Below are 25,148 nucleotides of genomic sequence, written 5' to 3'. Positions count from 1 at the left end.
AAGGACCCCCAGACCACCAGAGGGCCCCCAGACCACCAGAGGGCCCCCAGACCCCCAAGAGGACCCCCAGACCTCTTGGGCCCCCAGACCCCCCAGAGGACCCCCAAGAGCACTACTCTAGGATGACAAATATAATTTGTTTGATTTTAAATAACATTAGAAACAGAAATTAAATGTTATTAATCTGGAATAAATAATTTCAATACTATTTATTTAGACTTGTTGCACAGACAACAGATTAATTTCTTAACCCCAACTCCAACCTTAACCCTAATTCTAATCCTAATTCCTTCCCAGCTGATATTCTTGTATAACAGACCCGTCGCCTTTCAAACCACTGAAGAAATCAATAATCTATATTGGTTCATCCAATCACAGAGATGCAAACCAGGTGAGACGTCACCAGATGGACAGAAACGATGAAGCTGCTGGTTCTTCTTCTGTTCGGCTGATTTAGAGAAGTATTGTTTTTTTCTGCTTAACTTTCAGATGAGGCTTTTATTTTGAAGGTAAGTTAAGAAAAAGCCACCACTGAGTTGAAGACAGTTAACAAAAGGAGCAGGAATTATATTCTAAATAATATAAATATTATCATTAAACTGAAACTGCTACTGCTAACAATGAGAAATTGTTTCGTTTGATAATCTAAACATTTTAAATAAATGTTGAAAACATGATTCTGGAAAATGAAACTTTGTTTTTTTTTATGACAGACAAAATAAGCCAAATTATTGTTTATTTTCCACTGTGTAACTTTACAAACAGCAGGAGAAAAGATCCTCCAGGTCAGTTCAGGTAAATTATTTCATTACTTTGTGATTCTGAAAACATGAACTAGAAATGTCAAGAACAAACTGCAGGTCAGTTACTGAACCACCAGGGGGCGGCAAACAAACATTACAACTGAGACCTGCTCAAAATGAAAACAGGAACTTTAAAAACGAAACAAATATTATTTATAATTCATTAATTACGTGTTTATACAAAAGAGTGAGAGATAAAAGTGTTTGTTAGAAACACTTACTGGGTTGTAGACCGGCTGCCCTGCCATCCCCTGAACAGGTTTATAAAAATTAGAGAAAAACATCAGAAAACATGAGTATGAAACTATAATGATGCCAATATTACTGAGCTTTTCTCTCACCGGCAGGTGGGATCCTGGAAAACCTCCCTGTTTGGAAGTAATGTAATAATTATGACACAAACCGTCGTTTGATGGTAATTAACGGTTATGTTGTGATTTTACCCCCATGTCGCTTCCTGGGTATCTGCCCTGCAAATATTTACACGTTTCAGGTGATTATTACAGGAAAAAATGTCAAACGGAGCCGTTAATAATGTTTTGATCTGACTTTAGAGACATGTACTCACTCCCATGCCGTCAGGACATCCAGCCTGGAAATCAGTCAGAAAAAGTTATTTAAATTATTCTGATCTACAGGAAATTATTATAAATAATAATAATAAAGAGCTACACACCCCCATGTGGCCTGCTGGGTATCCTCCCTGCTGAAGAAGAGATGAAAATATTAAAGAAACAGTTTTAATTTGAACTGAACCTTCCACACTGAAAAAACACAAAATCTTACCAAGTATTTTTTTTATCTAGTTTATAATGCAAATATCTCAGTTCACTAAAAATAAAACAAAACTAACTTCTACTTTTCAGAAAGATATAAGAGTTAGTTTTTGGTGGATAATTACTTAATACTAATGAAGACGTAGAAAATCAACTGACAGATTTAAAACATTTTTCTCATGTTAAAAGTAAAATAATCTGCTGGTGGAACTAGAACTGGGTTGCTAGGCAACAGGCTGGGCTTGGCTGAGGTTGCTAGGTAACAGGCTGGGGTTGCTAGGTGACGGTGCAGTGAAATATTCCACCAGTGGAACAAGAACTTTGTTTTAAAATCAATATTAAGGAATTACTGACTTAAAACAAGCTCCTATGTCTTGATGAAACATTGGCTGTCTGTTAGTTTTGTCGTATTTGAAGTGCACCAAGATGTTTGCACTTGAAACTAGACAAAAATACTTAAGATTTTGAGTTTTTGCAGTGTACATGCTCACTCCTGTTCCTCCACCAAGGCCATCAGGATATCCACCCTGGATTTTCAACCAGAGAAAGTCATTTAAATTATTTTTATATGGAGGAAATTATTATAATAATAAAGAGCTACACACCCCCATGTGGCCTCCTGGATATCCTCCCTGCTTTAAAAAAATGAAAATATGAAATAAACTTTTCCATACAATGTTAATTTTAGCTGAACTTTCTATATTGGAAAAGCATAAAATCTTACCAAGTATTTTTGGTCTAGTTTATAATGCAAATATCTTAGTTCACTAAAAATAAAACACAACTAACTTCTAAATAACTTTTCAGAAAGATACAAGAGTTTGTTTTTGGTGAATAATTACTTAATATTGATTAAAAATAACTAGTTCCACTGACAGATTATTTCACTCATTAGACATTTTCCGTTGTTATAAGTGAATTAATCTACCAGTAGAACTAGAACTTTTTCATCAATATTAAAGAATAATTTAGTTCAAACAAGCTGCTGTATCTTGCTGAAAAGTTACTTGTAAGTTTTCTTATTTTGTCTTATTTGAGGTGTACCAAGATGTTTGCCAGATTTTGTGTTTTTACAGTGTGTATACTCACTCCCATTCCTCCGCCCATGCCATCAGGATATCCACCCTGGGTTTTTGTCAGAAAAGTAATTAAAAAATTATTTTGATTTACTTTGAGCCACTCTGAAAGGAAATTATTCAAATTTTTTTTTAAAAGTACACACCCCCATGCTGCCTCCTGGGTATCCTCCCTGCTGAAAGGAAGAGAATATTTTCTCTTTCAATTTATTTCTGACAAACTTTCTTCTAGAAGAAAAAATCAGACGACAACGCTGCATCCAGCAGACCATTAAACCCCTGAGTATTTCATAGTCATGCTAGCTGAGCACACGGGCACGAAGTCAAGCATTACGACAGTTGGTGTTGATTATAACTTCTTCAATTGCCTAATTTAAAAAATAAAACTTTCTGCCACAGTTATGACATTTTAGATGTTTGTTTTTACATATTTAATCATATGTCTTACATTAATCTGTCAAATAAAGCCAGAAAAAAATATTGTTTTGTTGTTAGTTTTGTATTTTACATGGATAGATTTATTGATAGATTGATTGATTGTAAATACAAACCCCCATGTTGCCTCCTGGATATCCTCCCTGTGAATAAGCCATGGATAGTTGAGACATGAGACCAAATGGAGGAAAGTAAAGCTGTTAGCTGAGTGAGGCTGTCTTACTCACTCCGGTTCCTCCAGGCAGCGCGCCGCCGCCGCCTGCAGCCTGAGGCAGACACACGTTCAGGAAACCTTCTGCTACATTTATCTACTGACATTAAAATGGCCGACTGGTGTGGCTCACCCCAATGATGTTAATGGTTTGGATGGAAACGTCTCCAGAGACCTGGATGGCCCGGATCTGCTCCACAGGGAGGCGGTGAGGGAACAGGAAGAAGTCCTTCCCGTTGACTTTAGTCTGGAACAGAAAGAAGATCAAGATTAATCAATCAATCAATTAATCAGTGAGAACATCAATAACATCCATTTTCTGTCACTTTAAATGCATCTGGTGCATAAAGCAGTAAAACCTGCTAACCAAACATGCTGGAGGTCTGCTGGAGTTGCCAGGTAACGGGCGGAACTCTGCTGGGGTTGCTAGGTAACGGGCTGGTTTGGCTGGAGTGATTGCTGTGACATATGTTCCATAGGTTTTTGAAACGACTCAATTTCCAAACAAAAAAAACATTATTGCCAAAAACTGATGAGGTGGTTTGTTTTTCAAGCTGTTTTTAGAAGCAGTAGAGACCTGAATGGAAGTATAAAAATATTCAAAATGTGTTATTTATAGGTTCCCTTTAAAGCCACATGCTTGTTGTTGTTTACCTGGAATCCCTTGGAAGTGATCATGATGACCAACTCGAAGGCCTCGCCCTTGGAGAAAGGCATCCTGCGGATCTTCTCCTCCGACATCCAGGATCCGTCTTTGCGGCTGTTGAAAACCACTTTGTCCCAGCCGTCGAATCGAGGGTTGAAGTGCAGGGCGACATCGCTAGAGTCCGACTCTCCGCACAGAAGGTTGATCCGAAACCTGGGAGAGACAGAACCGAGTTAACCGCAGCAAACCTCCAACTTATTCTCACATCACAACCGAAGTCGATTTATTCTGAGCAAACCAAGACAAAGAGCCGAGTGTTCGTGTTCAGAAGCATTTCAGATGTTTCTCAGAAACAAACAGAATCATGAAGCAATTCCACAAAAAGGGAGAACATTCCTGCCAAAAAACTCAGGAATTTTGAGATTAATCTGAGATGTTTTCTAAAGAAAAAAAGGAAAAATTCTGAGCTCCAAAAGTGAGAAAAAAAAATGTAAATTTCCACGTTTTTTTAAAGAATATTTTTCAGATTACTCTAAAATTTTAGTTGTTTTTTAGCAAATGTTTCATTTTTTTCAAACTCATAATTTTCCAAATTTGTTTCTAGAAAACTTCTAAGATTAACCTCAAAATTTCAATTTTTTACTTTAAACAAATTTCAGATTTTTCAAGCTCAGGAATTTCCAGGGTTTTTCTTGAAAATCTCTGAGATTCATTTCAAAATGTCTGAACTTTTCTATCTCAGATTTTCAACTTTTCATGCTCAGACATTTCTTTGGCTTTTCTATAAGTTTTATAAGATTAATCTAAAATTTTTTTTTTTTTTTTGTTGCAAATGTACAATTTTTGCCATCAGCAAATTTCCAAGTTTTTTTTCTAGAAAATTTCTGAGATTAATAGAAAAAGTTTTTTGTGGAAATTTACTCCTTTTATTTTCTTTCTACATTGGCCTTCCTACCTCGCCATAAATATTGTTTTATTTCCTATAAAAACAATCACATGTAGCCAAATTATTTTGTGTTTGTCTATCAAATAAAAAATAGATTTAAACTTTGGGCTGCGTTGTGACATAAAGGGATGATGTAGAGGAATTGTAAACACTTTTACAGGAGGAAACAGTTTTAATCTGCAGAATGTAATCGGGTGGATCCGGGAACAGAAGATGTTGTGAAATAAATAAACATTTTTCTCTGTGTGTTTTAGCCGATAACAGCCTTTAAATACACGCCCAAAGTCAAAGATGACTGTAAAAAAAGGAGATAAAAACCGAGCGGCGAGTTAAAGAGAGAGAGGTCACACAAGTTTCTCTGGAGAAAATAAAAATGTTTTAATGGATAAAAAAGCCTCAGATTCAGTAAAATGTTTTAAAAACTCACCTGGTGATGTTTTCAGGAACCGATCCCTGGATGTAGACGGATGCTCCGACCCGAACGCCGCCATAAATGGGGCCGAGGTAAGGAATGCTCTGCAGAGGCCCAAAATAATTCAGATTAGAATAATCAGCAACTTTTAGAGCTGAAAGGCGATTATTGAGGAAAACGAAAAAGACCAGCATGAGTAAAAAAAAGTCTAGAATGCAACTTCTGAGGTTAAAAACGAACTGAAAAGCAGTTTGAGAGCGATAGTTTTACCATCCAACTAACTTTCACGATTTCTCAAAGTGGAACCTTTAAAAACAAAAACAAGATTTTCGTAAATTAATTTACTAAAATCCTTAAATAAGTGGCGCTGTGATGATTTAATAAAGCAGGTTTAAAATCTGCAGATTAAAGCCTTGAACATAATTAAGCTTTGAAAAGAAGAATGGTAAAAAAATCCAACTCAAACTCAATTTGATTGTTTTTGGTCACAAAAACTATATTCAACTTGCTAAGAGACTTTTTAATGTTAACGGATCCATTTTATTAGTAAAATTAAAAATACGAGAAAAACGTTGAAATTATACGAGAATTACGACTTTATTCTCGTATAATTTAATTTTTACATATTTTCTATACACTCCGTCATTCTTTGGTAATTAAATTACTTCTACTGCCTCAGCTTTACTTGTTACATTAAAACTGAACTTTGAGGCTCAAAATAAAAAACAAAAAACATTTTTTTGACCGTTTTCGTCCGTTTGGTCCAGTCAAAGTCCGGCAGCAGATACTCACGGGGTTGTAGACGGGCTGGTAGCCTGGAGGAGCGACGAAAGTCATGGCGACAAACAGAAAGCGGGAAAACAGGAGCAGGAAAGACGATGCAGGAAAATCTGAACTTTACTTTATATGAGCGAAGGAGGAGGGAGGAGAAACAGACAAACGAGCTGCTGAGTTCCTGTTGACTTTAACTGGAGAGAAAAGTTAATAAAACATGCAGGGCGTGTTTTAACCAGCCGGTTCAACATCTCAAACCAAAACTCTAATTATTTACCATATTCAAAACGAAGCTCCTGTGATCTGATCTCTTTGCTCCTCTGTTATTACATTAATTAAAGTGATTCTAAGTATTTTCAGGAAACAGAAACTGCCCATCCTTACCTCCGGCCGGGTAACTGCGGGTATTTTTCTGCTTTTGTTCTGCATTGAGATGGGAGGTTAATCCGCTTAACGCCTGCAAACTCAGCGCGAAGGCATGTGTACAAATACAAATGTTTCAGGGAACAAAAGCAGGAAAGTTAATGGAAAATCTGCATCTTTTTATCAGAAAATCCTTCATATTTACTAAAGATAAAAGCCCAGTAGAAACTCAGGATGTTTAAAATATTCCAACCTACGTTGTCAAAACGGAAACATTTAAATCAAAGAAAATATTTCTAATCGATAAAAATTACATGTATTTTAGAAAATAACTGCTCTTAGTTTAAAACTAATGTATGGTTTAAATCATCAACATGCTAAAGTCTGCAGTGGGAAACAACCTGAAACTGACAAAAATAAATACAATTTTACTGAAAAATAACTGGTGAAAATCACACTTTGCTTTTCTTTTGAAATGTGGTTAAAAAATAACTAAAAAATAAACTGGTCTGGTTGTTGGGTTTCATGGTGCTTTTTTTTCAGTATCACTAAACTGTCACAGAACTGCTGGATTTAAACAGAGATTAAATTACACAGGGCTGGCTGAATTCAAAGGCACACCACACTTTTCAGATTAAAAAGACGTGAATAAATGTGGAAACATTTCTTATTAAACATGTCTTCCACCTCAAGCAGAAGCAACTTCCTGTTGGTGGACACAGCTAGCTAAAAGGTAGCTAAGCTAATCCTAGCACCCTCATTATTAGTTCTGCTAGCGCTACATGCTACAACACGACATTTAGGGGAAGCTAACGTTAAATTCAATTAAAATTATATCTGGCTTTGAAAGACAACAACTCACATGCACCAATTTAATTTTGATTAGTTTTATAAATCCCTTAGATGTTGTGTTTACGTCCTGCTCTCTACTGTTTTATTTTGTTTCTGTGTTTATTGTTTTTAATAAATACCCACCTAACTCAGACTTTATTCAAGTGAAAGTTTTTAAAATTAAAATTAGCGCTTTAGACTAAATGTAAAAATTTAATTCCGGGAAGCTAGGTGCGCTAAATATTTTCAGGCTAGCAAAAACGCTAAATTAAAATTTGCACCACTAGCAAATTAGGAGAAGGTTCCCATCAGTGGGAACTTATTTTGAAGGAAGCCAAGTGTGCTAAACATTTTCAGGCTAGCATAAGCGCTAAATGAAAAATTACCTCAGCTGTTAGCAGATTTTCACTAATGTGCCTGATACTTATTTTAAGTTATTTAGATATGGGGGAAGCTAAGTGTGCTAAATGTTTACAGGCTAGCAAAAGTGCTAAATGAAACATTAGCCCCACTGTTAGCATTAGTGTCCCCATCAATGGTTACCTCGTTTCAGACATTTAAATATGGGGCAGGCTAATTGGGCTAACTTTTTCAACGTTAGCAAAAAGCCGTGCTCTGCTACTAGCATGTTAGCGGAGTAGCGGAAATGCTGATAAAACCCAAATAAACCACCCTGATGTTTTCGTTTCCATTTAAGCTGATGAATATCTAAAAAGCTCAAACAAATGACGAGACGCTCCAGTTGTCCTTAAAATAATCTGTTTATTCCATATTGAAACGCAGAGTTTAGTCAGAGACACTCAGTCAAGTGGAAAGTTGTGACCTCCATTCACCTTCCAACCATCAGCCCAACCGAACGCTCCGCCTCCAACCAGCCATTTATACGACATGGAGAATTTGTGAATGTGTCAGAAATCAACGCATCACACACAACTTTGACTGAGACAAATTATCCATATGCTGAATTTCTAAAAATATCTATGGTAAAAAGCTAACGAGCCGAAACAAAAGCAAACATTCTCCAAACCGGAGGCCATTTTCATTGTAAGACTAAATCTCTCCACCATCTTCAGTTTGAGACACGTTCATGTCTGAAAACTTAATTATTTCCATACATCAGAGCCTTAAAGAAAAATAAATAGAAGAATCCATGGTGTATGTAAAATATGTCTTTTCATCAAGTTCTTATTAGATACATTCAACACTTATTTCAGTGCACCAGCGTTGTGCATAAAGTCTCTCTAAATGGCTTAATCTGCGCAAAACAGAATTAATTACCTCGGCGTTCCCCTCGGATGTGTGTTCGTCTCACCATCGGTTATGGCAGAGAGACGGGATCCACATTGTAAGACTGAAGAGTGTCTAAACAGATAATTATTATTCCACATATCGTGTTTTTGTCAAGTCGGTCCGAGTTCAAGCAGTTCGTGATCGCTTGTGAGAATCTTTCATTTCGAGACAGCGAAACTCAAATAGACGTAAAATCGGTCACTTCACCTCCACTGAGTCATTTTCCTGTCAGAACGAGGAACAAAATAATGACCTACTGGCTCAGATACAAAATGCCCAAACAGGAAGGGAAACCAGCAGGTTGATTCTGATCTGTGAATAACGTTTATTTCTGGGTTTGTCACAGTTTCTCAAACTGCTGAAGCAGCACTGAGAGGTTTGGCTGCATTAAAACGTAATGATAAGAACAGAACAGACAGACAGTGGTGGGCACCGCTAACCGGAAAGTTAGCAGCGCTAACCCTAAAGCACTAATCAAACATTAGCTCCACTAACTGTAAAGCATAAAATGTTTAGCAGAAAGCAATGCTAAAGCGCTAACTTCAATTTAAATTATATCTGCACTGAATTTAATTTTGACAGTATAAAATCTGTAGTTTCACAACTACAGACCCATTTATGTTTACATCTTGATTTCTACTTTATATTTTATTTTGTTCCTGTATAATTCATGTTTGGACAGTTTATAACCAAAAACAATGACATAGCTGTCAAACTTTATTCTACTTATTCTCACAAAAACAGTAAAAGAAAATTAACACATAGGAATTTACCTGAAAATAATTTAGGGGAAGCTAAGTGAGCTTTATGCTTTCAAAGTTAGCAACTCGCTAAGCTAAAAGTGAGCTCCACTATTAGCACATTAGAATTTAACCAAAAAATACATTTGGTGGATGCTAAGTGAGCTAAATGTTTTCAAAGTTAGCTAAAGCAGCAAGCTAAAGATTAGCTCCACTATTAGCATACCCCAATTTACTTGGAAAAATACATTTAGGGGGAGCAAATTGTGCTGAGTGTTTCAGAAATATAAGTTTAGGGGGAGCTAAGTGTGCTAAGTGTTTTCAAAGACAACAAAAGCACTAAACAAAACATTAGAATTTACCTGAAAACATTTTTTAGCAGAAGCTAAGTGTGCTCAACATTTTCAAAGTTAGCTCAAATACTAAGCTAAAAATTAGCTTAGCTATTAGCACATTAGAATTTACCCAGAAAAATAAACGTGACAGATGTTTTCAGCGTTAGCAAAAGTAGTAAACAAAAAATTAGCTCTGCTATTAGCACGTTAGCAGAAGAGTGCCCACCACTGCTAACAACTCAACAAAACACACAGCAGCTCGAAACGCGGACCTCTCATGCTAACAAATCCTCTGAGGCACATAAGTGACAACAACCCAAAAGGCTCACAGGGATTGATTTTCCACAAAAATGACAGAAAACCCTAAATCTCTCATGATCAGAACTGAAGACGCCCTTAAAGAGTTAAACCTCCTTATGAAAACAAGAGAAGAAGAACTCCAGTCGTCTCGACTCCGTGAGTTTGTGACCGTTTCAGATTTTCTGGGTGGAAAAGGTTGAACCTCAAAGAAAAGCTACTGAGACTGACGGCTAAAGCAGTGGCGTCGCTATAGGCACTAGAACGTTTACAGCACTAGCGGCTACGTTAGCCGCCACGCGCTCAGGCGATATACAAGGCAGTCTGTTTAATTTAGACAGGAAAGGCCGTGTGTTCGCAGCAGAAGCTTCGTTTCGCCTCCCGGGTCGTTTTCTCCAACCTGCTGCTGAAAAGTGCGGTCGATAGGTGTGCATAGCTTCGAACAGACGAGAAAAAAATGCAAGACAAATGACAAAACTAAGACACGGATGTGTTCCAGCTCTGAGCTTCAGGACTTTTCCTCCTGTTTCCTGTCGGGAAGTGGAGCGGTTTATCCCAGCTGATCCTCATACTGCTTCCTGAAGCAGTCTCCAGCGGGGAAGAAGTCCCAGCATCGCTCCTGGTACATTTTCCACACATACGACTCCTGGGAAAATAATATTAAAATTAAACAGAATTATAAAGCTTTGGAAATAAAAACAGCAGCAAAGGGAAATGACTGACCTGGCCAGTGTGTTCTGTTTCATCCTTGTTGATGAGATACATCAAGAAGAACCTGAAACAAGGAAAACATCCACTCTTCACTGCAAAAACACAAAACTTGATTTTTTCAATTATAAGATGGAGTCTTGTTATAAATGAAATAATCTACCAGTGGAACTAGAACTACTGATCAATATTAAGGAATTATTGACTTAAAACAACCAACAAACCCCAGAAAACTTGCTAAGTCTGGTGGTTGGGCCAGTCATTCATCCCACCGTGTGTTTGAGTTAAAAATGTTTAAAGTTGACAGAAAATTTGAAAATATCACTTGATAATTATGTGTTACTGAAAGATTAATATCTGAACACCAACTACAAAGTCTTAAAAAAAATGCAAACATTTTAAAAAAACTTAAATAAATGAACAATGCCAAGCCTGGTGGCCCGCCAGGCTTATAATACACTGAGGAAAAGAAAACCCTGCTATTGCAGAAAAGTTAGTTTAATCTATTTAAAGTGTAAAAACACATCTCCACTACAAACTAGACCAAAAATACTTGGTAAGTACTGCTAGCTACATAAGTGAAGCTTGCAGTGTATCTGCTAGCTTAGGTACATGTTGAGTCTGCCTGAACATGTAGTGGAAATATCTTACTGCACTTGAAATAAGACAAATCTAACTTACAAGGAACTTTTCATTAAGATTTAGGACCTTTTTTAGAAAACCATTTAATGTTAATGAAAAAGTTCAATTGGTTGAACATTCCATTGCGCGTTCCCTAGCAACCCCAGCCAAGCCGACCCGTAACCTAGCAACCAAATTCTAACTCCACTGGCAGATTATTTCACTTACAGGACATAGGAGTTTGTTTTAATAATAACTGATAAAACAGCAGATCCATTCGCAGATTTATTTATTTATAACAAAACACTTTTCCATCTTATAAATGAAATAATCTGGAACTAGAACTTTTTCATCAATATTAAGGAATTATTGACTAAAACAGGCTCATATTTATTTGCTGAATACTTGGTAGGATTTAGTGTTTTTGCAGTGTTCTGTAAAGAACTCGTGCTAACAGATTCCTCCTCACAGAATCAGCAGATTATGGATTTACTCAGATCTTGGCTCACATGTAGTTGGCCAGGTTGTGCTCCTCTAAGGTGTGCGTCTCAAAGCCGTGCGGCGTTGTGTCAAAGTAGTCGCTTCCTATTCCACAGATGAAGCATTTGGTCTGAAAGGGAAACAGGAAGTAAAGGGCCTGCAGGCAGCAGAGACAGGGCTCAGGTCAAAGGTCAGGGGCTCACCTCCATGTCCTCCCTGACCTGCTCCTGCTGGTCTCTCAGCTCACCGAAGGCGTCGATGATCAAACCTGCAGCCAGAGACAGGAGGATGGATGGCAGGACCGTGCATCCGACCGGCATCCAACCGTGAAATACATCTAACCAGCATCCGACCAGCCATCCAAACATGAAATACATCCAACCAACCATGGAATTCATCCAACCAGCCACAAAATCCATCCATCCATCCATCCATCCATCCATCCAACCAGCCACAAAATCCATCCATCCATCCATCCATCCATCCATCCATCCATCCATCCATCCATCCATCCATCCATCACCTTCTTTAACCGACTCATGAATCCTGATTCACTAAAACTGCATTTGATTTGATGTTTCATAATTTTTTTGTTTAATATTTTTTCATTTCACTGAAGCCTGAAACATGAAAATCCACCAACTGATGACGACCAAACATTTAATATCTTTAGTTCATAGTGTCCAACATAAAGTCGTTAGCTTTAGCTTCTTGGTTGTTAGCTTTTCGCGTTAGCCTCTCCTACTCACCCTGGATGATGGCCAGCAGGATGACGATGACAAAGAAGAAGAAAGTGATGTCAAACACGACTCGGTAGAGCTCGTATTCATCCCCGGCCGGATCCTCGATTTCATCTCCGATGCCTCCACCGGCGCGAACGCCGACGTACATGTGGAACAGGTAACACTACAAACCAACCATGAAACACATCCAACCAGCATCCAACCAGAAACGGGGAAAATTTAGTTTATTAGGAGTGTGAAGGTTAAATCTGAAAGTTTCAACATGTCAGTATTACATAACGCAGATTAAACAAACTAACATTATGTGCATAAGCTCAAAGTTTCACATGTACGAATTTCACCTCATTGCAACGTTCCATAGAAAATGAATGGAGAGTTTCTGAATTAACGTTTAAAACAAAATGGCTTCCTTTAAAGCTTTCTGAATATAAAAACCTGGAAAACCTGGAATATTCAGACATTTGAGACAATAAAACGTTTTTCACAAACCGTGCCTACAGCAGCGGTTTTTGATCTGGGCAGTTGCCCAGGGCGGCATCACAAAGGGGTTGGAACGCCCAAGAACTAGAAAGTAAAACATCTGTTTGCTGTTCAATGAACCACTACTTGTAATGGATTTTTCCCTTAGTTCCTGGAAGAATATATTAGGCCTGTCAAGATGTTGTGATAAACGATAATATTCTTGTTTTAAATAATATATAGGTGATAATGCAATAATAATGCAAGAACAAATTCTCAAAGATGAATAAACTTTAAATTCTAATGAACATTTAACGCTGGAACTGGAAGACATTTTAAATATCCAAAATAAATAAATAAATAAACAACAAAACAGTCTCTGCAAACAAAATTATCCTCCACAAAAAGAGCCAGTTGAAACCAAAGACTGAAGACTTTGTCACGCAGCCTTTGGTAGAAAGAGAAAAACAATAAATCACGTAAATGATTGAGTTTGTTTTAATTTATTATGCGATTAATTGATTTATTGCTTAGGGCTGAAATATATTACATAGAAATATGATAATTGTTTACATTTTAATTGGTTGAGTGTGGCAGACTGTGTACAGATTTAAATTTGCAAAATTTTATTAATCATAATTAATCTGATTCATTTTTTAAATAAATTGATGGTACCAGTTTATTATTTACCATTTCTTTATACAACAAAACGCTTCATTGCAAAAAAACACAAAAGTATTTTTGGTCTCGTTCCCAGTGCAAATATCTTAGTACACATGAAATAAGACAAAATTAACTTTCAAATAACTTTTTAGCAAGAAATAGAGGCTCGTTTTAAGTAAATAATTCCTTCATGTAGATTTAAAAAGAATTAATTCTACTTTCCAATGTTATAGGTGAAATAACCTTCAGTAGAACTAGAACGGGGTTGCTAGGTAACGGGCTGCACTTGGCTGGGGTTGCTAGGTAACGTTTTCCAGTTTTCCCCTGTAATGCGTTAATTTATCTGCCAATGGAATCAGTACTTTTCCTATCAATATCAAGGAATTAGGACCTTACTTAAAACAGGCTCCTATATCTTGTTGAAAAGTTACTTTTAAGTTAGTTTTGTTTTATTTCAACACATTTGCACTAGACACTAAACCAACTGGAAAGGTTTTGTGTTTTTTAAGTGTTGCTGTTTTCCAGAGCTGATCTCCACTCACAGTCATCATGTCGTCACACTTCATGTCCGGCTCGTCCTCGTCTTCGCTCTTGTTGTAGAACTTGCGGAAGAAGTTGAAGGCCACCACAGTGTAGAGGTACACCACCACAGCCAGCAGGCCGACCGTCATCACCAGCTGCAGCAGACACTCAGGTCAGACACGGCTTTCACCCCTACACCCCAACAATGCACCGTTAACGGGCACGCCACCTGTTTGCCGTTGTGGGTGACGGAGGACAGAATGGTCCGCAGCGTTTTGACGCCCATGGCGATGTCCAGGAGATGGCAAGCGAAGAAGAAGTTGTTGTAGTGTCCAAGCATGGACATCAGCATGTACCAGACCAGGTACAGGAATGTCTGACAGGTGAACGAAGGAGGATTAGCAACATCAGACCTGATATTCTGACGTCCAGGCGGCTAGTTTTACTCACATTGTCAGTGAAGACGACCCCAAACTTCCAGATCTGATATTTGATGTCAATAGATGTTATCCTGCAGAGAGAGGAGAGACAATTACCTCTTAGTCTGTTCTGATTTAGAGGTTAATTATTAGGCTTCTTTGAACAGGTTAGGATAGATCTATGGCCTATACAAAACATAATTTTTTCACAAAATCATTCTTTGATAATGAGATTTCAGTGCTTAGTTTAAATCCCAATAAGCTGCTGCAGGCCACGCTCCCATCTCAACGTTTACACTCATGACCAGCAGCTGGTACGTCCGCTAACGTTCTGGAACCGTCCCGCAACCATCCACCACAACAGCAAAAGTTACACACAGCAACTGAGTCTTGTACCTTTTCAGGCTAAACATGCTAGTATGTTACTAGCATTGCTCGAGTTGATTCAGCAGTTTAGTTTCAATACAGCGTACAAACTGAATTTAACTAAGAATACGTGTGGTGTTTTAGAGTGTAACAGTAGAAAGAGTCATCTTGCTGCAAATCTGCAGGTGATTTTACTAAATATACAGATGTAAGAAGTGCTGCGTAAGACAATGAGGATGTGCTGTTATGTGTTGTAAACAGACGTACAGAGAAAGCTTTAAACATGAAGGTAAGACAGACAGAAGCTAAATTTAACCTTAGCATTACATAGAATATGTTTTAAGCCTAAGAAATTGATGAACAGTACGTTGTTACCCCTAACCTTTTGGCATGTTTTATCTAGAGGCTGTTGAAAATTGGATTGTTCTGTTTACCTTTAAAAAAGATGATTAGAGCCAACGTTTGGTTCAGATTTTAAAAATCTGTAACTCTGGATGGTAAGTCAGCAACAAAACATTTGTCTTTTCCAGCAGCTAGCCAAATCTCCACTCAGGTTGCTAGGTAACGGGGGGGGGCGTTCCTTTGGGTTTCCTGGGTAACAGGGGGCGTTCCGTTGGGGTTGCTAGGTAACAGGGGGCGTTACGTAGGGGTTGCTAGGTAACGGGGGGCGTTCCGTTGGGGTTGCTAGGTAACAGGGGGCGTTACGTAGGGGTTGCTAGGTAACGGGGGGCGTTCTGTTGGGGTTGCTAGGTAATGGCACAGCATGACTATTGAGAGATTTTTGACACCAAAAATAAAACATGAACTCATAGCCAGAGGGTGTTTCTTTAAGCACTGGGTTGTTTTCAGAAGCAGTAGAAACCAAAATGGAAACCCAGAGATCTGAACTAGGTGTGCGTACCAGCTGAACATGGAGGTGTCCGGTTCCGGTTTCTTCTCGTGCGTCATGGCACTGACGTCCAGCGACGCCAGGTCCATGCCCAGCAGCTCGGCGATTCTCTCTCTGCCGTAGATGTCGCCGTATTTATCCAGAACCTGGACGTCACACGGAAACGTTTGGGTGAATTAAATTCAGTAACACTTCACTAATGCCAAAGGGAAATTAAATGTTGTTGCAACTCATTTTAACTAAAATTCTTCAAAGAGTCATTGTAGATGGGGATGGCTGTTGGCATCTTAAACTCACCTTTCTCTTCACAAACTTGTCCCAGTAGTTATTTGGGAAGGTTCTGCATTTAGATAGAAGAGTAAAAAACACTTTAATCAATCTTATTCTCCTTAACTGCAGCTAAATAAACCATACAGGGATATTTTTGGGCATTTCTTACGGCGTGTTGAGGACCAGTCTGTCCCACTGGCCCTTGATGTCGTCGTCCTCCGGCTGCTCGGTGACATAAAGTCCATCAAACTCCAGCTTCCTGGCCAGCTCCTTCTCTCTCTTAAAGATGACCAGAGGAACCTGCAGGGACCAGAAGATACGATGAGGCTGAAGCCAAACGTCTCGGTGCAGAGGAGGAGGAACGGCCCAAACCTTCAGGCAGTTGTAGCCGATGATGCAGAGGAAGGAGATTATGGTGTGGACGATGGCGAGGAAAGACAGGGCCGGCTCCATGTAGCCGGTGCTCTCTTCCAGGAAGTAGTACAACGGGCCCTCTTCGTCATCATCTTCCCCACCTTCCTCCAATCCGGACCCATCTTCCTCGGCGCCGGAGCCTTCGAACAGGCCGGAGCCCTCAAACAGACCAGAACCCTCAAACTCCTCCTCACCTGGCGGAGAGTCGGACACCTGCAAAGGTCCAACAGGGAGTGAGACCCCAGGCCTTTTGGGGGGACCATCGATAGGGGACTGGAGGTCATGTGACCTTTGCTAAGCATCGAGTCAGATGGGAAAATGAAACCATCACACAAAGAATCTGAAAGAGTCTCAGTGTTTCCATTAATCTGACATTTCGAAAACAAACATAATGGAAACATGTAAATAAAAAAAAAAGTGTCACTAGCTACTAAGGCTAATAGGTAACCCAGCAACATATATCAATGGGAATAACATATTGGATAAATAAATCTACATTTACTGACCTTGTAGAAGAGCAGGATGAAATTCAGAGCGAATGCGATGAACAGAGCCAAAAACCGCAGGTTGTAGAAATTACGAGAGAGGTAGTTCTGGGAGGAAACACAGAAATCAGAGCATTTGGTGAAATAGAATCCGACATTCTGGGATTATCCGCGTTAGATTTATGGCTTGTATCTCTGATTAGCTGCTGTGAAGACGGAGAGCGTCTCACCATGAATTTAATTCTCTGCACTTCCAGCTCGTTCCACAACTCAAAGCCGCCCTCGGCGGGTTTCTTGTCCTTCTTGGTTTTTGTTTTCACCGTTTTCTCCTCGACCTCCTGTGGTTCTTCTTCCTTCACCTCGGGTTGTGGCTCGGGTTTCTCCGACTTCTCTCCATTCTCAATGCTGGAAAAAAAACACAGACCGGCTTGGCATCTGATAACAGCTACCAGAAACGTAAACATTAAAGGAAACCTATTATGCAGAAATCACTTTTTGCACGTTTTTATACTTCCGTTTGGGTTTTAAATGCTTCTTTAAAATTAACTAAAAAAAACACACCCAGCTGTTTTTGGGCTGTAAGTTAATGTTTTCTACTATCTGAAAAATGAGCCGTTTCAAAAATCTCCCAATTGTTAGGTCACATTCCACACAAACTGCGCCGTTACCTAGCAACCCCAACGGAACTCCCCTTGTCACCTAGCAACCTGTGCAGAATTCCAGCTTGTTTTACTGCTGTATGGGCTGTACAATGGCTGCTGGAAAAGACAAGTGTTTTGTTGTTGACTTACCATCCAGAAATCACTTGCTATAGTCTTGTTAGTTGTGCAGTAAGCTCTACTAATGCTTTTCAAAGATGTACCGTTGTATAATTGCATATCTGTTTGCAGCCATTCTCACATGCGAGGGTAAACATTGAGTTGGGGGTGTGGCTTAATAAGCAGCAGCTTATTAAGATTTAAAGTGATAGGCCTTAACTGTACCTAACCTGTTCAAGGAAGCATAATAGGTCACCTTTAAAAAAATCTGCAAATAAATCAAAGACGATCCTGGCTTTTAAACTTTAGATTAAATATTAGACAGACGGCTCTTTTTTCGACCTTCAGCAGGTTTTAAACTCACTCAGCCTTCTCCGTCTCCTGGGGAACCTCTTCTTCTGCTTCAACTTTCTCCTCCTCTCCTTGTCCTCCCACTGCAGCCAGCTGTTTGAGTTACAGTAACAGAAGATTTCTGCTACAGCTTTTGTCTTAATAGCAAAAACATCTTTACAAAATAAATCGATACCAAATTCATGTTCAAGTTTATTTTTAAAACTGGGACAATATGTACTAATGAACGTTTGTATGTAAATATCCATGTAGTTCATTTCCATCTTTAGTCCCACAGGCAGGTTGATTGTTTACCACAATAATAAATACAAGGATAAAAAACGCAAACAGCACTAATAATAAATACATAAAAGCACAATAAAATCTATATATCATTACATATACTCTATATTGACATGTATGGCTTTCCAAGAGCCAGTTCTTTAAATGTTTTTTTTTAATGAGATGAGAAATGAAAAGTTATTTATGTTACTATGAATTCTATTCCACACTGCAAAAACACAAAATCTTACAAAGTATTTTTGGTCTAGTTTCTAGTGAAAACATCTGAGTTCACTTGAAATAAAACAAAACTAAATTATACGTAAATTTTCAGCAAGATATATGACTTTGTTTTAAGTTAATAATTCCTAAATATTGATACAAAAGTTCCACTGGTAGAATGTTCCACTGCGCCGTTACCTAGCAACCCCAGTCAAGCCCAGGCCGTTACCTAGCAACCCAGTTCTAGTTCCACTGGCAGATTTTTTCACTTAGAAGACATAGAAGTTTGTTTTAATAATAATCCCTTAATATTTATGAAAAACTAATTCCATTAGCAGATTATTTTATTTTTGGCAGGACATTTTCTCATGTTATCCGTGAAAACAATCTGCCAACAAAACTAGAACTTTTTATCAATACTATGAAATATTATTGATAACTTACAACAAGCTCATATATCTTGCTGAAAAGTTAGATGTAAATTTGTTTTGTCTTATTTCTCATTTGTGCTTATTTATTTATTTATTTATTTAAATAAACTGTTCAAATAGTGATGAAATGTTTTATAAGCCAAAACAAAATCTTGAGACTTTACCTTCTTGTACCAATTAAGTAGTTCATGTTTTTCGTGTATCTTGGCAATGATGATTTTTGTGTAAAAATACAAGAATCACTTATTACCCAATTAATATGTTCATAATCACAATACAATACTTTGATCAGTTTGAATTCTGCACCTCAAAAGTCATCAAAGTATGAAAAAACTGAAACTGCTGCTATAAATAATAAAAAGTAAACTAAAACTAAGCAATATATACTTAACTAATAAAAACCAGCAAACACACTGTAAAAAGCTAATTAAAACTAACTGAATTAGACCAAAAAGTCATAATGAAGTAAAACTGACCTATAATGATAAACCCAGAACAACTCACCAGTTTCCTCTTCAGCAGCGGCGTTCCCTCTGGAGTTGGAGGCTCCTCTGTTGTCGTTTCTCCAAAATCTCCGAGACCTCCCGGTTTGTCGAACCCAGGCAGACGCCCACCTTCCCCTTCCTCGCCGTCCTCCTCTTCTTCTTCTCCTCCAGCGGTGTCCAAGAGGTCCGTCCCCCCGTCCGCTTCCTGGACCTCTCTAGCTCCGGGTTCGGGTGGCAGGTCTCCATGCACCTCGTCCTGGGTCGGATCCGGCATGCTGGCTAAGATCTCTGTGACCGTCATCTTCTTGGCTCCTTCCACCAGGCCGCCGCCGAACAGAGCCTTCCAGATGAGTGTGAAGAAGCCCTTGCACACGTTGTAGACGAAGATGAGGATTCCCATCAGAACCGTGTAGACGAACGTCACCAGTCCGATCACCATCTCCTTCACCGTCATCCTCCGGAGTTTGCGGTATTTGCGCCGCAGGTTACGGAAGGTGAACATGCCGAAGAAGTTCATGACGCTCTTCAGGAATTCGGCAAAGGCTGATGCCGACTCCGGAACGGCGGCCTCGCCGTTGCCTTCCTCACCCTCTCCAGACTCAGCCTCCTCTCCGCCGCCCTCCTCTTCCTCCTCATCGTCTTTCTCTTCCTCGCCGTCTCCCTCGGGCTCAGAGATGGACGCCGCGATGTTCATCTCAAAGATGGTGTCCTCGCAGAAGTTGACGAACATCTCCATCTTCTCGCTCTCGCCACCCTCGTTGACGACGTCGAAGATGAACTGCCGCTTCGACTCCCTGACCTGCGGCATTTCCCACTGGTTCCTGTTGGCCTCGCTGATCTCAAAGTAAATGCGCTCAATCCTGCGGCTGGCCCCCATGATCTCGATGCGGCCGAGGAAAGGCCGGAAGTAGTTGAGCACGCTCTCCGCCTGCTCCAGGAAGTTCTGGAGGCGTGTGTCGTGGGGCACGTGCTCAGACAGGTTGGTCAGCAGGACAGCGATGTTAAACCCGATGTCTTTCGCCGGTTCCTGGAAGCGATCTGCGAACTCCTCAAAGTTGATCATTTCGTTCTCGTCGGCCTCAGAGCAGGAGAGCAGGAACTGGATTTCTGATGGGGAGTACTGCTTCTGACTGTCCATGGCCTTGGAGAAATCCTTCTTGGAGATGAGTCCGCGCGGATCCGTCACATAATCCCGGAAGGCGTCGGACGCCACGATATCTTTGAGCTTGAGGAACATGTCGAAGAACTTGAGGATCATCTCCACGTTGCTGGAGGACTCCACCAACATGTCAACCATTTGCCTCGCAATGGTGCCGTTCACAACGTTACCTAAAAGTAGCAAAGTGTTGGAAAATATTAGGACATTTCAGCCAAAACAGAAAGAAAATCTGCAGCTAGAGAGCCAACCTTCAAGTAGAGACAGCAGCATGACCACCATGTCCTTCTGCAGGTCCAACAGCTCCTTCAACAGGCCGATTTGACTCGAATCCTGCAAGATAAACACACCACAAATTATACATTCAGCTACGCTTTACGGGTTAACTGAAAGATACGGGTACTTCCAATGGTGGGCACAGCTAGCTAAAATGTTAGCTGCGCTAACCCTAAAGCACTAATTATAAACATTAGCTCTGCTAATGCTAAAGCACTACACCAACACAGTATTTAGTGGAAGCTAATTCTAAATACTAGCAACCAAATATGTTTTCACTCTTACTTGAGTAATTTCTTGGAGGCTACTTTTTACTTTTATTTAAAAATATGCTGAAGTAGTGACACAATTTGTTGAGTACATTGTTCAGTACTCTGCCCACCTGTGGTTGTTACACACACGCCCATTCTTTCACAAATGTCTGTAGGAGCCGAACTGATTATGTTTCACAACTGAGGGCAAGAAAATGATTGAAACAAATAAATTAGGTGTTTTAGTTTAGTCACAAGCACTTTTTTATGCCACAAAAGTAAAATTTATTTTTATTTATCAGCTTTGAAAACAATAAAATTAGCCTATTTGTGTTTGTAATGTCAAGATTTATATTTTTTGTGGCGCTAAAGAGTGATAAAAGATGGCATCGCTAACTAGAAAGTTCCACTAATGCTAAATGCTATGGCAATGCAGTCTTTAGCAGAAGCTAATGCTAAAGTGCTAACTTCAAATCAAATTTTATCTGCCCTGGAAAGTCTACCACCAGTTTAATTGGTGCGTTACATGTTCTATAACGCCGTTAGGTACTGTATTTGTGTTTATATCTAGTTTTATTTTATTCATGTATGTTTGCACTAAATGTTTTCAAAGTTAGCAAAAAATATAAAAATGAAAAAATTAGCTCTGCTACCAGCATATTAGGTTAGGTTTCCCCGTCACTACATAGATATACGGGAGAAGCTAAGCGCGCTAAACGTTTTTAAGGTTAGCCAAAATTTAGCACCACTTTAAGTGTGTTAGCATATTAGCGGAAGTTCATATAAACCACATTGAAGTTTTTGGTTGTAGCTCCCATTTAAGTATCTATTTATTTGAATCAAAATAGTTACAAAAGCTCAAACATAAATGATGAGACATGTTCAGCGTCTTCTTCAAATAATCTGTTTGTACAACTTCTAAACATCTTAAAAGTTAGCAAAACAAAAATTAGCTCCTCTCTTAGCAGATTAGCGAATGTGTGCCCACCACTGGGTGCTTCTTTTGAAAGATTTGTATAAAAATAAATCTAAATCACTACCTCAGAGTGTGTTCTACTCCAAAAATGATCCTGGGTTTGCATTTATAGACAAAGAATTTTCATGTTTAGCATCACAAATATTACAATTAAATTAAATGGTGGGAAGAAGGATAAAAAAAATGAAATATTGCAATGCTGTTAGTGGAAAAAAGGGCTGCAGGATGGAAGAAATAAATCAATGATGCAGAACTGAATGCTGAACTGAAAACGACAGTAAAGCATGCGTTATCCTTGAAGAAGTGGGAATGACAGAACTGGGAATGAAACGTTTGCTGGAATAACACAAAATCTTACGACATTTCGTTGTCCAGGATCAGGGTGCATCTAACAGGATTACACGTTATATTAGATTTAAACCATTTTACATCTCAAGAACACAGTTCACACACTATTTAAGAACTGCCAATAAAAGCAGCAAAACACTAATAAAAATTAACATTTCTCAGTGTTATCACTGAATGTCACCCTGTCACATTTTGCTGGATGATAAATTATGTCAGTATTTGGTTTTTCCTCACCTGTGCCAGTTTCATCATCATATGAGCAAAAACATGGAGGAAACCCACAACAGCGTCCCACAACCTGCTGTGGGCCAGAGACTGCTGGTTACCAGTGCAGGGGCCCTGAAACACACAACACATCAAACCACATGTTTTTAAAATCTTTTCACCTTCCAGACCCAAATTATTCTATAGGCACGTTGCAGCCTGACGTCTTTTGACATCTCCCTGCTGGAGGGCAAAAAGCTGCTCGCTAACAATGATTAGCATTTGATTTAGTTGTCAAGTTGTCAACAAAACATGCTAAATCTTCAATGTACCAAGAATATATAATAGAAACAGGGACGCAATGCTTTGCTACTGTCAACACCACAACAATTCGATAACGAGGTCAGCAAAAAATTTATAATTAAATCAAAAATAGCGAGGGAGGCTAAGCTAGCTTGACTATGACAATTTTAACATGTGGATGTGCTGCAGAATTCTGTGTTTCTGTTAAGTAAAAAAAAAAAAGCTGATCCTCACATAAACTCTGACAGATCATCAGTAGACTAAGTGTTTAAATGAGCTAATCAACCACCACTGTGTTAGCTTAGCTAATAGCAGCGGTAGCTAATCTACCACAGCGATCACTTATTAATAAACGTAAAACTAACAGACTGAATTTTCTGTTTGTGTGGAAAATATTTGAGTGTTTTTTGGTGTTGAATCCTGATACATTTGGTGGTATTGTTGTCAGTTGCTATGGCAACGAGTCTGCATGTACACAGACAGCAAGAAAAAAAAAAGAATGATACGAATGGTTTTGAGTTGTCCAACGGATTTTCTGTGTCATTTTTCTCTTTGCTGTGGCGCACAGCACTGAATTAATACTACGTACTTCTCCAGGTTTCATTTTGTTAATGAAATTCTTGATGGAAAGTAAAAGAATCATGATTTTCCCTCCTGCTTTGCACAAATGCACAAAATTTCCAGATGTAAATAATAACACACAACGTGTCTTCAACATTCAGAGCTAATTTAATCCACATTTAGGTTTGTCTGCATGAATAAAACATAGCTTAATTGTCAGCAGTGCCTCACCTGGATGTACTCAGTCAGGCTGTTGAAGACTTGCTTGGCCACAGTCATGGCTTTGGAGAAATTCCTCTTTCCAGGCTCATCGATGATGTCTTTCCCTGAGTAATACCAATAAAAATCGCTGATGGACTCCTGGACATGGAGATGATATAAAGTTATTAAATTATTGTTATTCCTGCCTTATAATGCAAAAACACAAAATCTTACACAACAATCTACAGTAAATAAAAAAGTTAAAACTTGATCCTGGTAATGATATTTTGCTTTGATTAAAACAGTTTGATTTATTTTTACAGGTTTAATAATAATAAAACAACTCTGAAAATATAAAATGAGTAACTGTAGTTTAATTATATAAATACATAAACAGTGTTATTTACTACCTTTCAGTTCGGTCACTGATACACTGCAAAAACACAAAATCTTACTAGTATTTTTGTCTAGTTTCTGATATAAATATCTTAAACACACTTGACTTAAAACAAAATTAACTTACAAATGATTTTTCAGGAGGATATAAGAACTTGTTTTAAGTCAATATTCTTTAATATTTGTAAAATAGCTCGAGTTCCACTGGCAGATTTCCTGATAACATGGGAAAAATGTCTTATTTATAAATGAAAAATATCAATGTTTGGGAATTATTAACTTAAAACAAGATCCTAAATCTTTCTGGAAAGTTACTTATAAGTCAGTTTTATCTGACTTATAAGTAAAATTCTTGGTGATATTTTGTGTTTTTGCAGTGTACCAGTGATCCAACTGAAAGATAGTAAACAACAACACTTTTCATGCATGTGACATAACTAATAAATATCTATATTGTACAAAGTTACTTATTTGACATTTTCAGAATGGTTTGAATAATATTAAACTTACAAAAATAAACTAAAACTGCTTTAATCAAAACAAAAATATAAATAAGATCTTTATTTATCCACATTCCAAAAACATAAAATCTTACCATCTATTTTTGGTCTAGTTTCTATTTCAAATATTTTGGTATTCTTGAAATAATACTAGCAAGTACCTTTTCAGCAAGAAATTGGAAAACGTTTTAAATAAATTATTCCTTAATATTGATTAAAAAAATACTAGTTCCACTGGCAAGACATTTTATTAAGTTATCAGTGAAAATAATCAGCCAGTGGAACTAAAACTGGGTTGCTACTGGGTTTGGCTGGGGTTGCTAGGTAACGGGGTGGGCTTGGCTGGGGTTGCTAGGTAACGGTGCAGTGGAATATTCTACCTGTAGAACTTTTTATTAATATTAAGGAATTATTTTTGATTCTTACGTCTTACCTAAGTATTAAATATACCGTATTTTCCGCACTATAAGACGCACCTAAAAACCTTCAATTTC

The 25,148-nt window shown here is 38.4% G+C and overlaps 2 protein-coding genes across 23 annotated transcripts in view; both read right to left on the bottom strand.

The window, feature by feature from the left end:
- LOC103138258 (galectin-4) overlaps positions 1–7,919 on the bottom strand; it is a 9,960-nt gene extending 2,041 nt beyond the window's left edge. The window contains exons 1-13 of one of the 8 annotated variants that reach the window (XM_016671669.1): positions 5,321–7,919; positions 3,956–4,160; positions 3,435–3,548; positions 3,318–3,356; positions 3,207–3,233; positions 2,802–2,831; positions 2,669–2,704; positions 2,185–2,214; positions 1,480–1,509; positions 1,372–1,395; positions 1,247–1,273; positions 1,145–1,171; positions 1,025–1,054 (exon numbers count right to left, since the gene is read on the bottom strand). In XM_016671669.1, the coding sequence (XP_016527155.1) occupies positions 1,025–1,054; positions 1,145–1,171; positions 1,247–1,273; positions 1,372–1,395; positions 1,480–1,509; positions 2,185–2,214; positions 2,669–2,704; positions 2,802–2,831; positions 3,207–3,233; positions 3,318–3,356; positions 3,435–3,548; positions 3,956–4,160; positions 5,321–5,499 (798 nt within the window). In that variant the 5' untranslated portion in view covers positions 5,500–7,919. Of the gene's footprint in view, positions 1–1,024; positions 1,172–1,246; positions 1,274–1,371; positions 1,396–1,479; positions 1,510–2,184; positions 2,215–2,668; positions 2,705–2,801; positions 2,832–3,206; positions 3,234–3,317; positions 3,357–3,434; positions 3,549–3,955; positions 4,161–5,320 lie in introns of all 8 variants that reach the window. The other 7 variants (XM_007552385.2, XM_016671666.1, XM_016671667.1 and 4 more) reach the window with 7 other exon arrangements.
- Positions 7,920–8,015: 96 nt separating this feature from the next.
- Positions 8,016–25,148, bottom strand: part of ryr1b (ryanodine receptor 1b (skeletal)) — a 127,086-nt gene continuing 109,953 nt past the window's right edge. For 7 of the 15 annotated variants that reach the window (XM_016671662.1, XM_016671653.1, XM_016671655.1 and 4 more), the window contains 21 exons: positions 23,789–23,917; positions 22,724–22,828; positions 22,500–22,529; positions 22,206–22,235; positions 20,890–20,971; positions 19,502–20,811; positions 18,097–18,176; positions 17,205–17,379; positions 16,996–17,082; positions 16,448–16,702; positions 16,245–16,375; positions 16,103–16,145; positions 15,818–15,951; positions 14,582–14,642; positions 14,361–14,507; positions 14,152–14,286; positions 12,494–12,650; positions 11,948–12,012; positions 11,774–11,874; positions 10,659–10,710; positions 8,016–10,581 (listed from right to left, as the gene is read on the bottom strand). In XM_016671662.1, the coding sequence (XP_016527148.1) occupies positions 10,486–10,581; positions 10,659–10,710; positions 11,774–11,874; positions 11,948–12,012; positions 12,494–12,650; positions 14,152–14,286; positions 14,361–14,507; positions 14,582–14,642; positions 15,818–15,951; positions 16,103–16,145; positions 16,245–16,375; positions 16,448–16,702; positions 16,996–17,082; positions 17,205–17,379; positions 18,097–18,176; positions 19,502–20,811; positions 20,890–20,971; positions 22,206–22,235; positions 22,500–22,529; positions 22,724–22,828; positions 23,789–23,917 (3,405 nt within the window). In that variant the 3' untranslated portion in view covers positions 8,016–10,485. The remainder of the gene's footprint in view (positions 10,582–10,658; positions 10,711–11,773; positions 11,875–11,947; positions 12,013–12,493; positions 12,651–14,151; positions 14,287–14,360; positions 14,508–14,581; positions 14,643–15,817; positions 15,952–16,102; positions 16,146–16,244; positions 16,376–16,447; positions 16,703–16,995; positions 17,083–17,204; positions 17,380–18,096; positions 18,177–19,501; positions 20,812–20,889; positions 20,972–22,205; positions 22,236–22,499; positions 22,530–22,723; positions 22,829–23,788; positions 23,918–25,148) is intronic. The other 8 variants (XM_016671659.1, XM_016671664.1, XM_007552381.2 and 5 more) reach the window with 2 other exon arrangements.

Source organism: Poecilia formosa, unplaced genomic scaffold (genome assembly GCF_000485575.1).
Source record: "Poecilia formosa unplaced genomic scaffold, Poecilia_formosa-5.1.2 Scaffold48, whole genome shotgun sequence".
In the NCBI taxonomy this organism is placed as follows: Eukaryota; Metazoa; Chordata; class Actinopteri; order Cyprinodontiformes; family Poeciliidae; genus Poecilia; species Poecilia formosa.
This window is presented reverse-complemented; position numbering and strand designations above follow the sequence as displayed.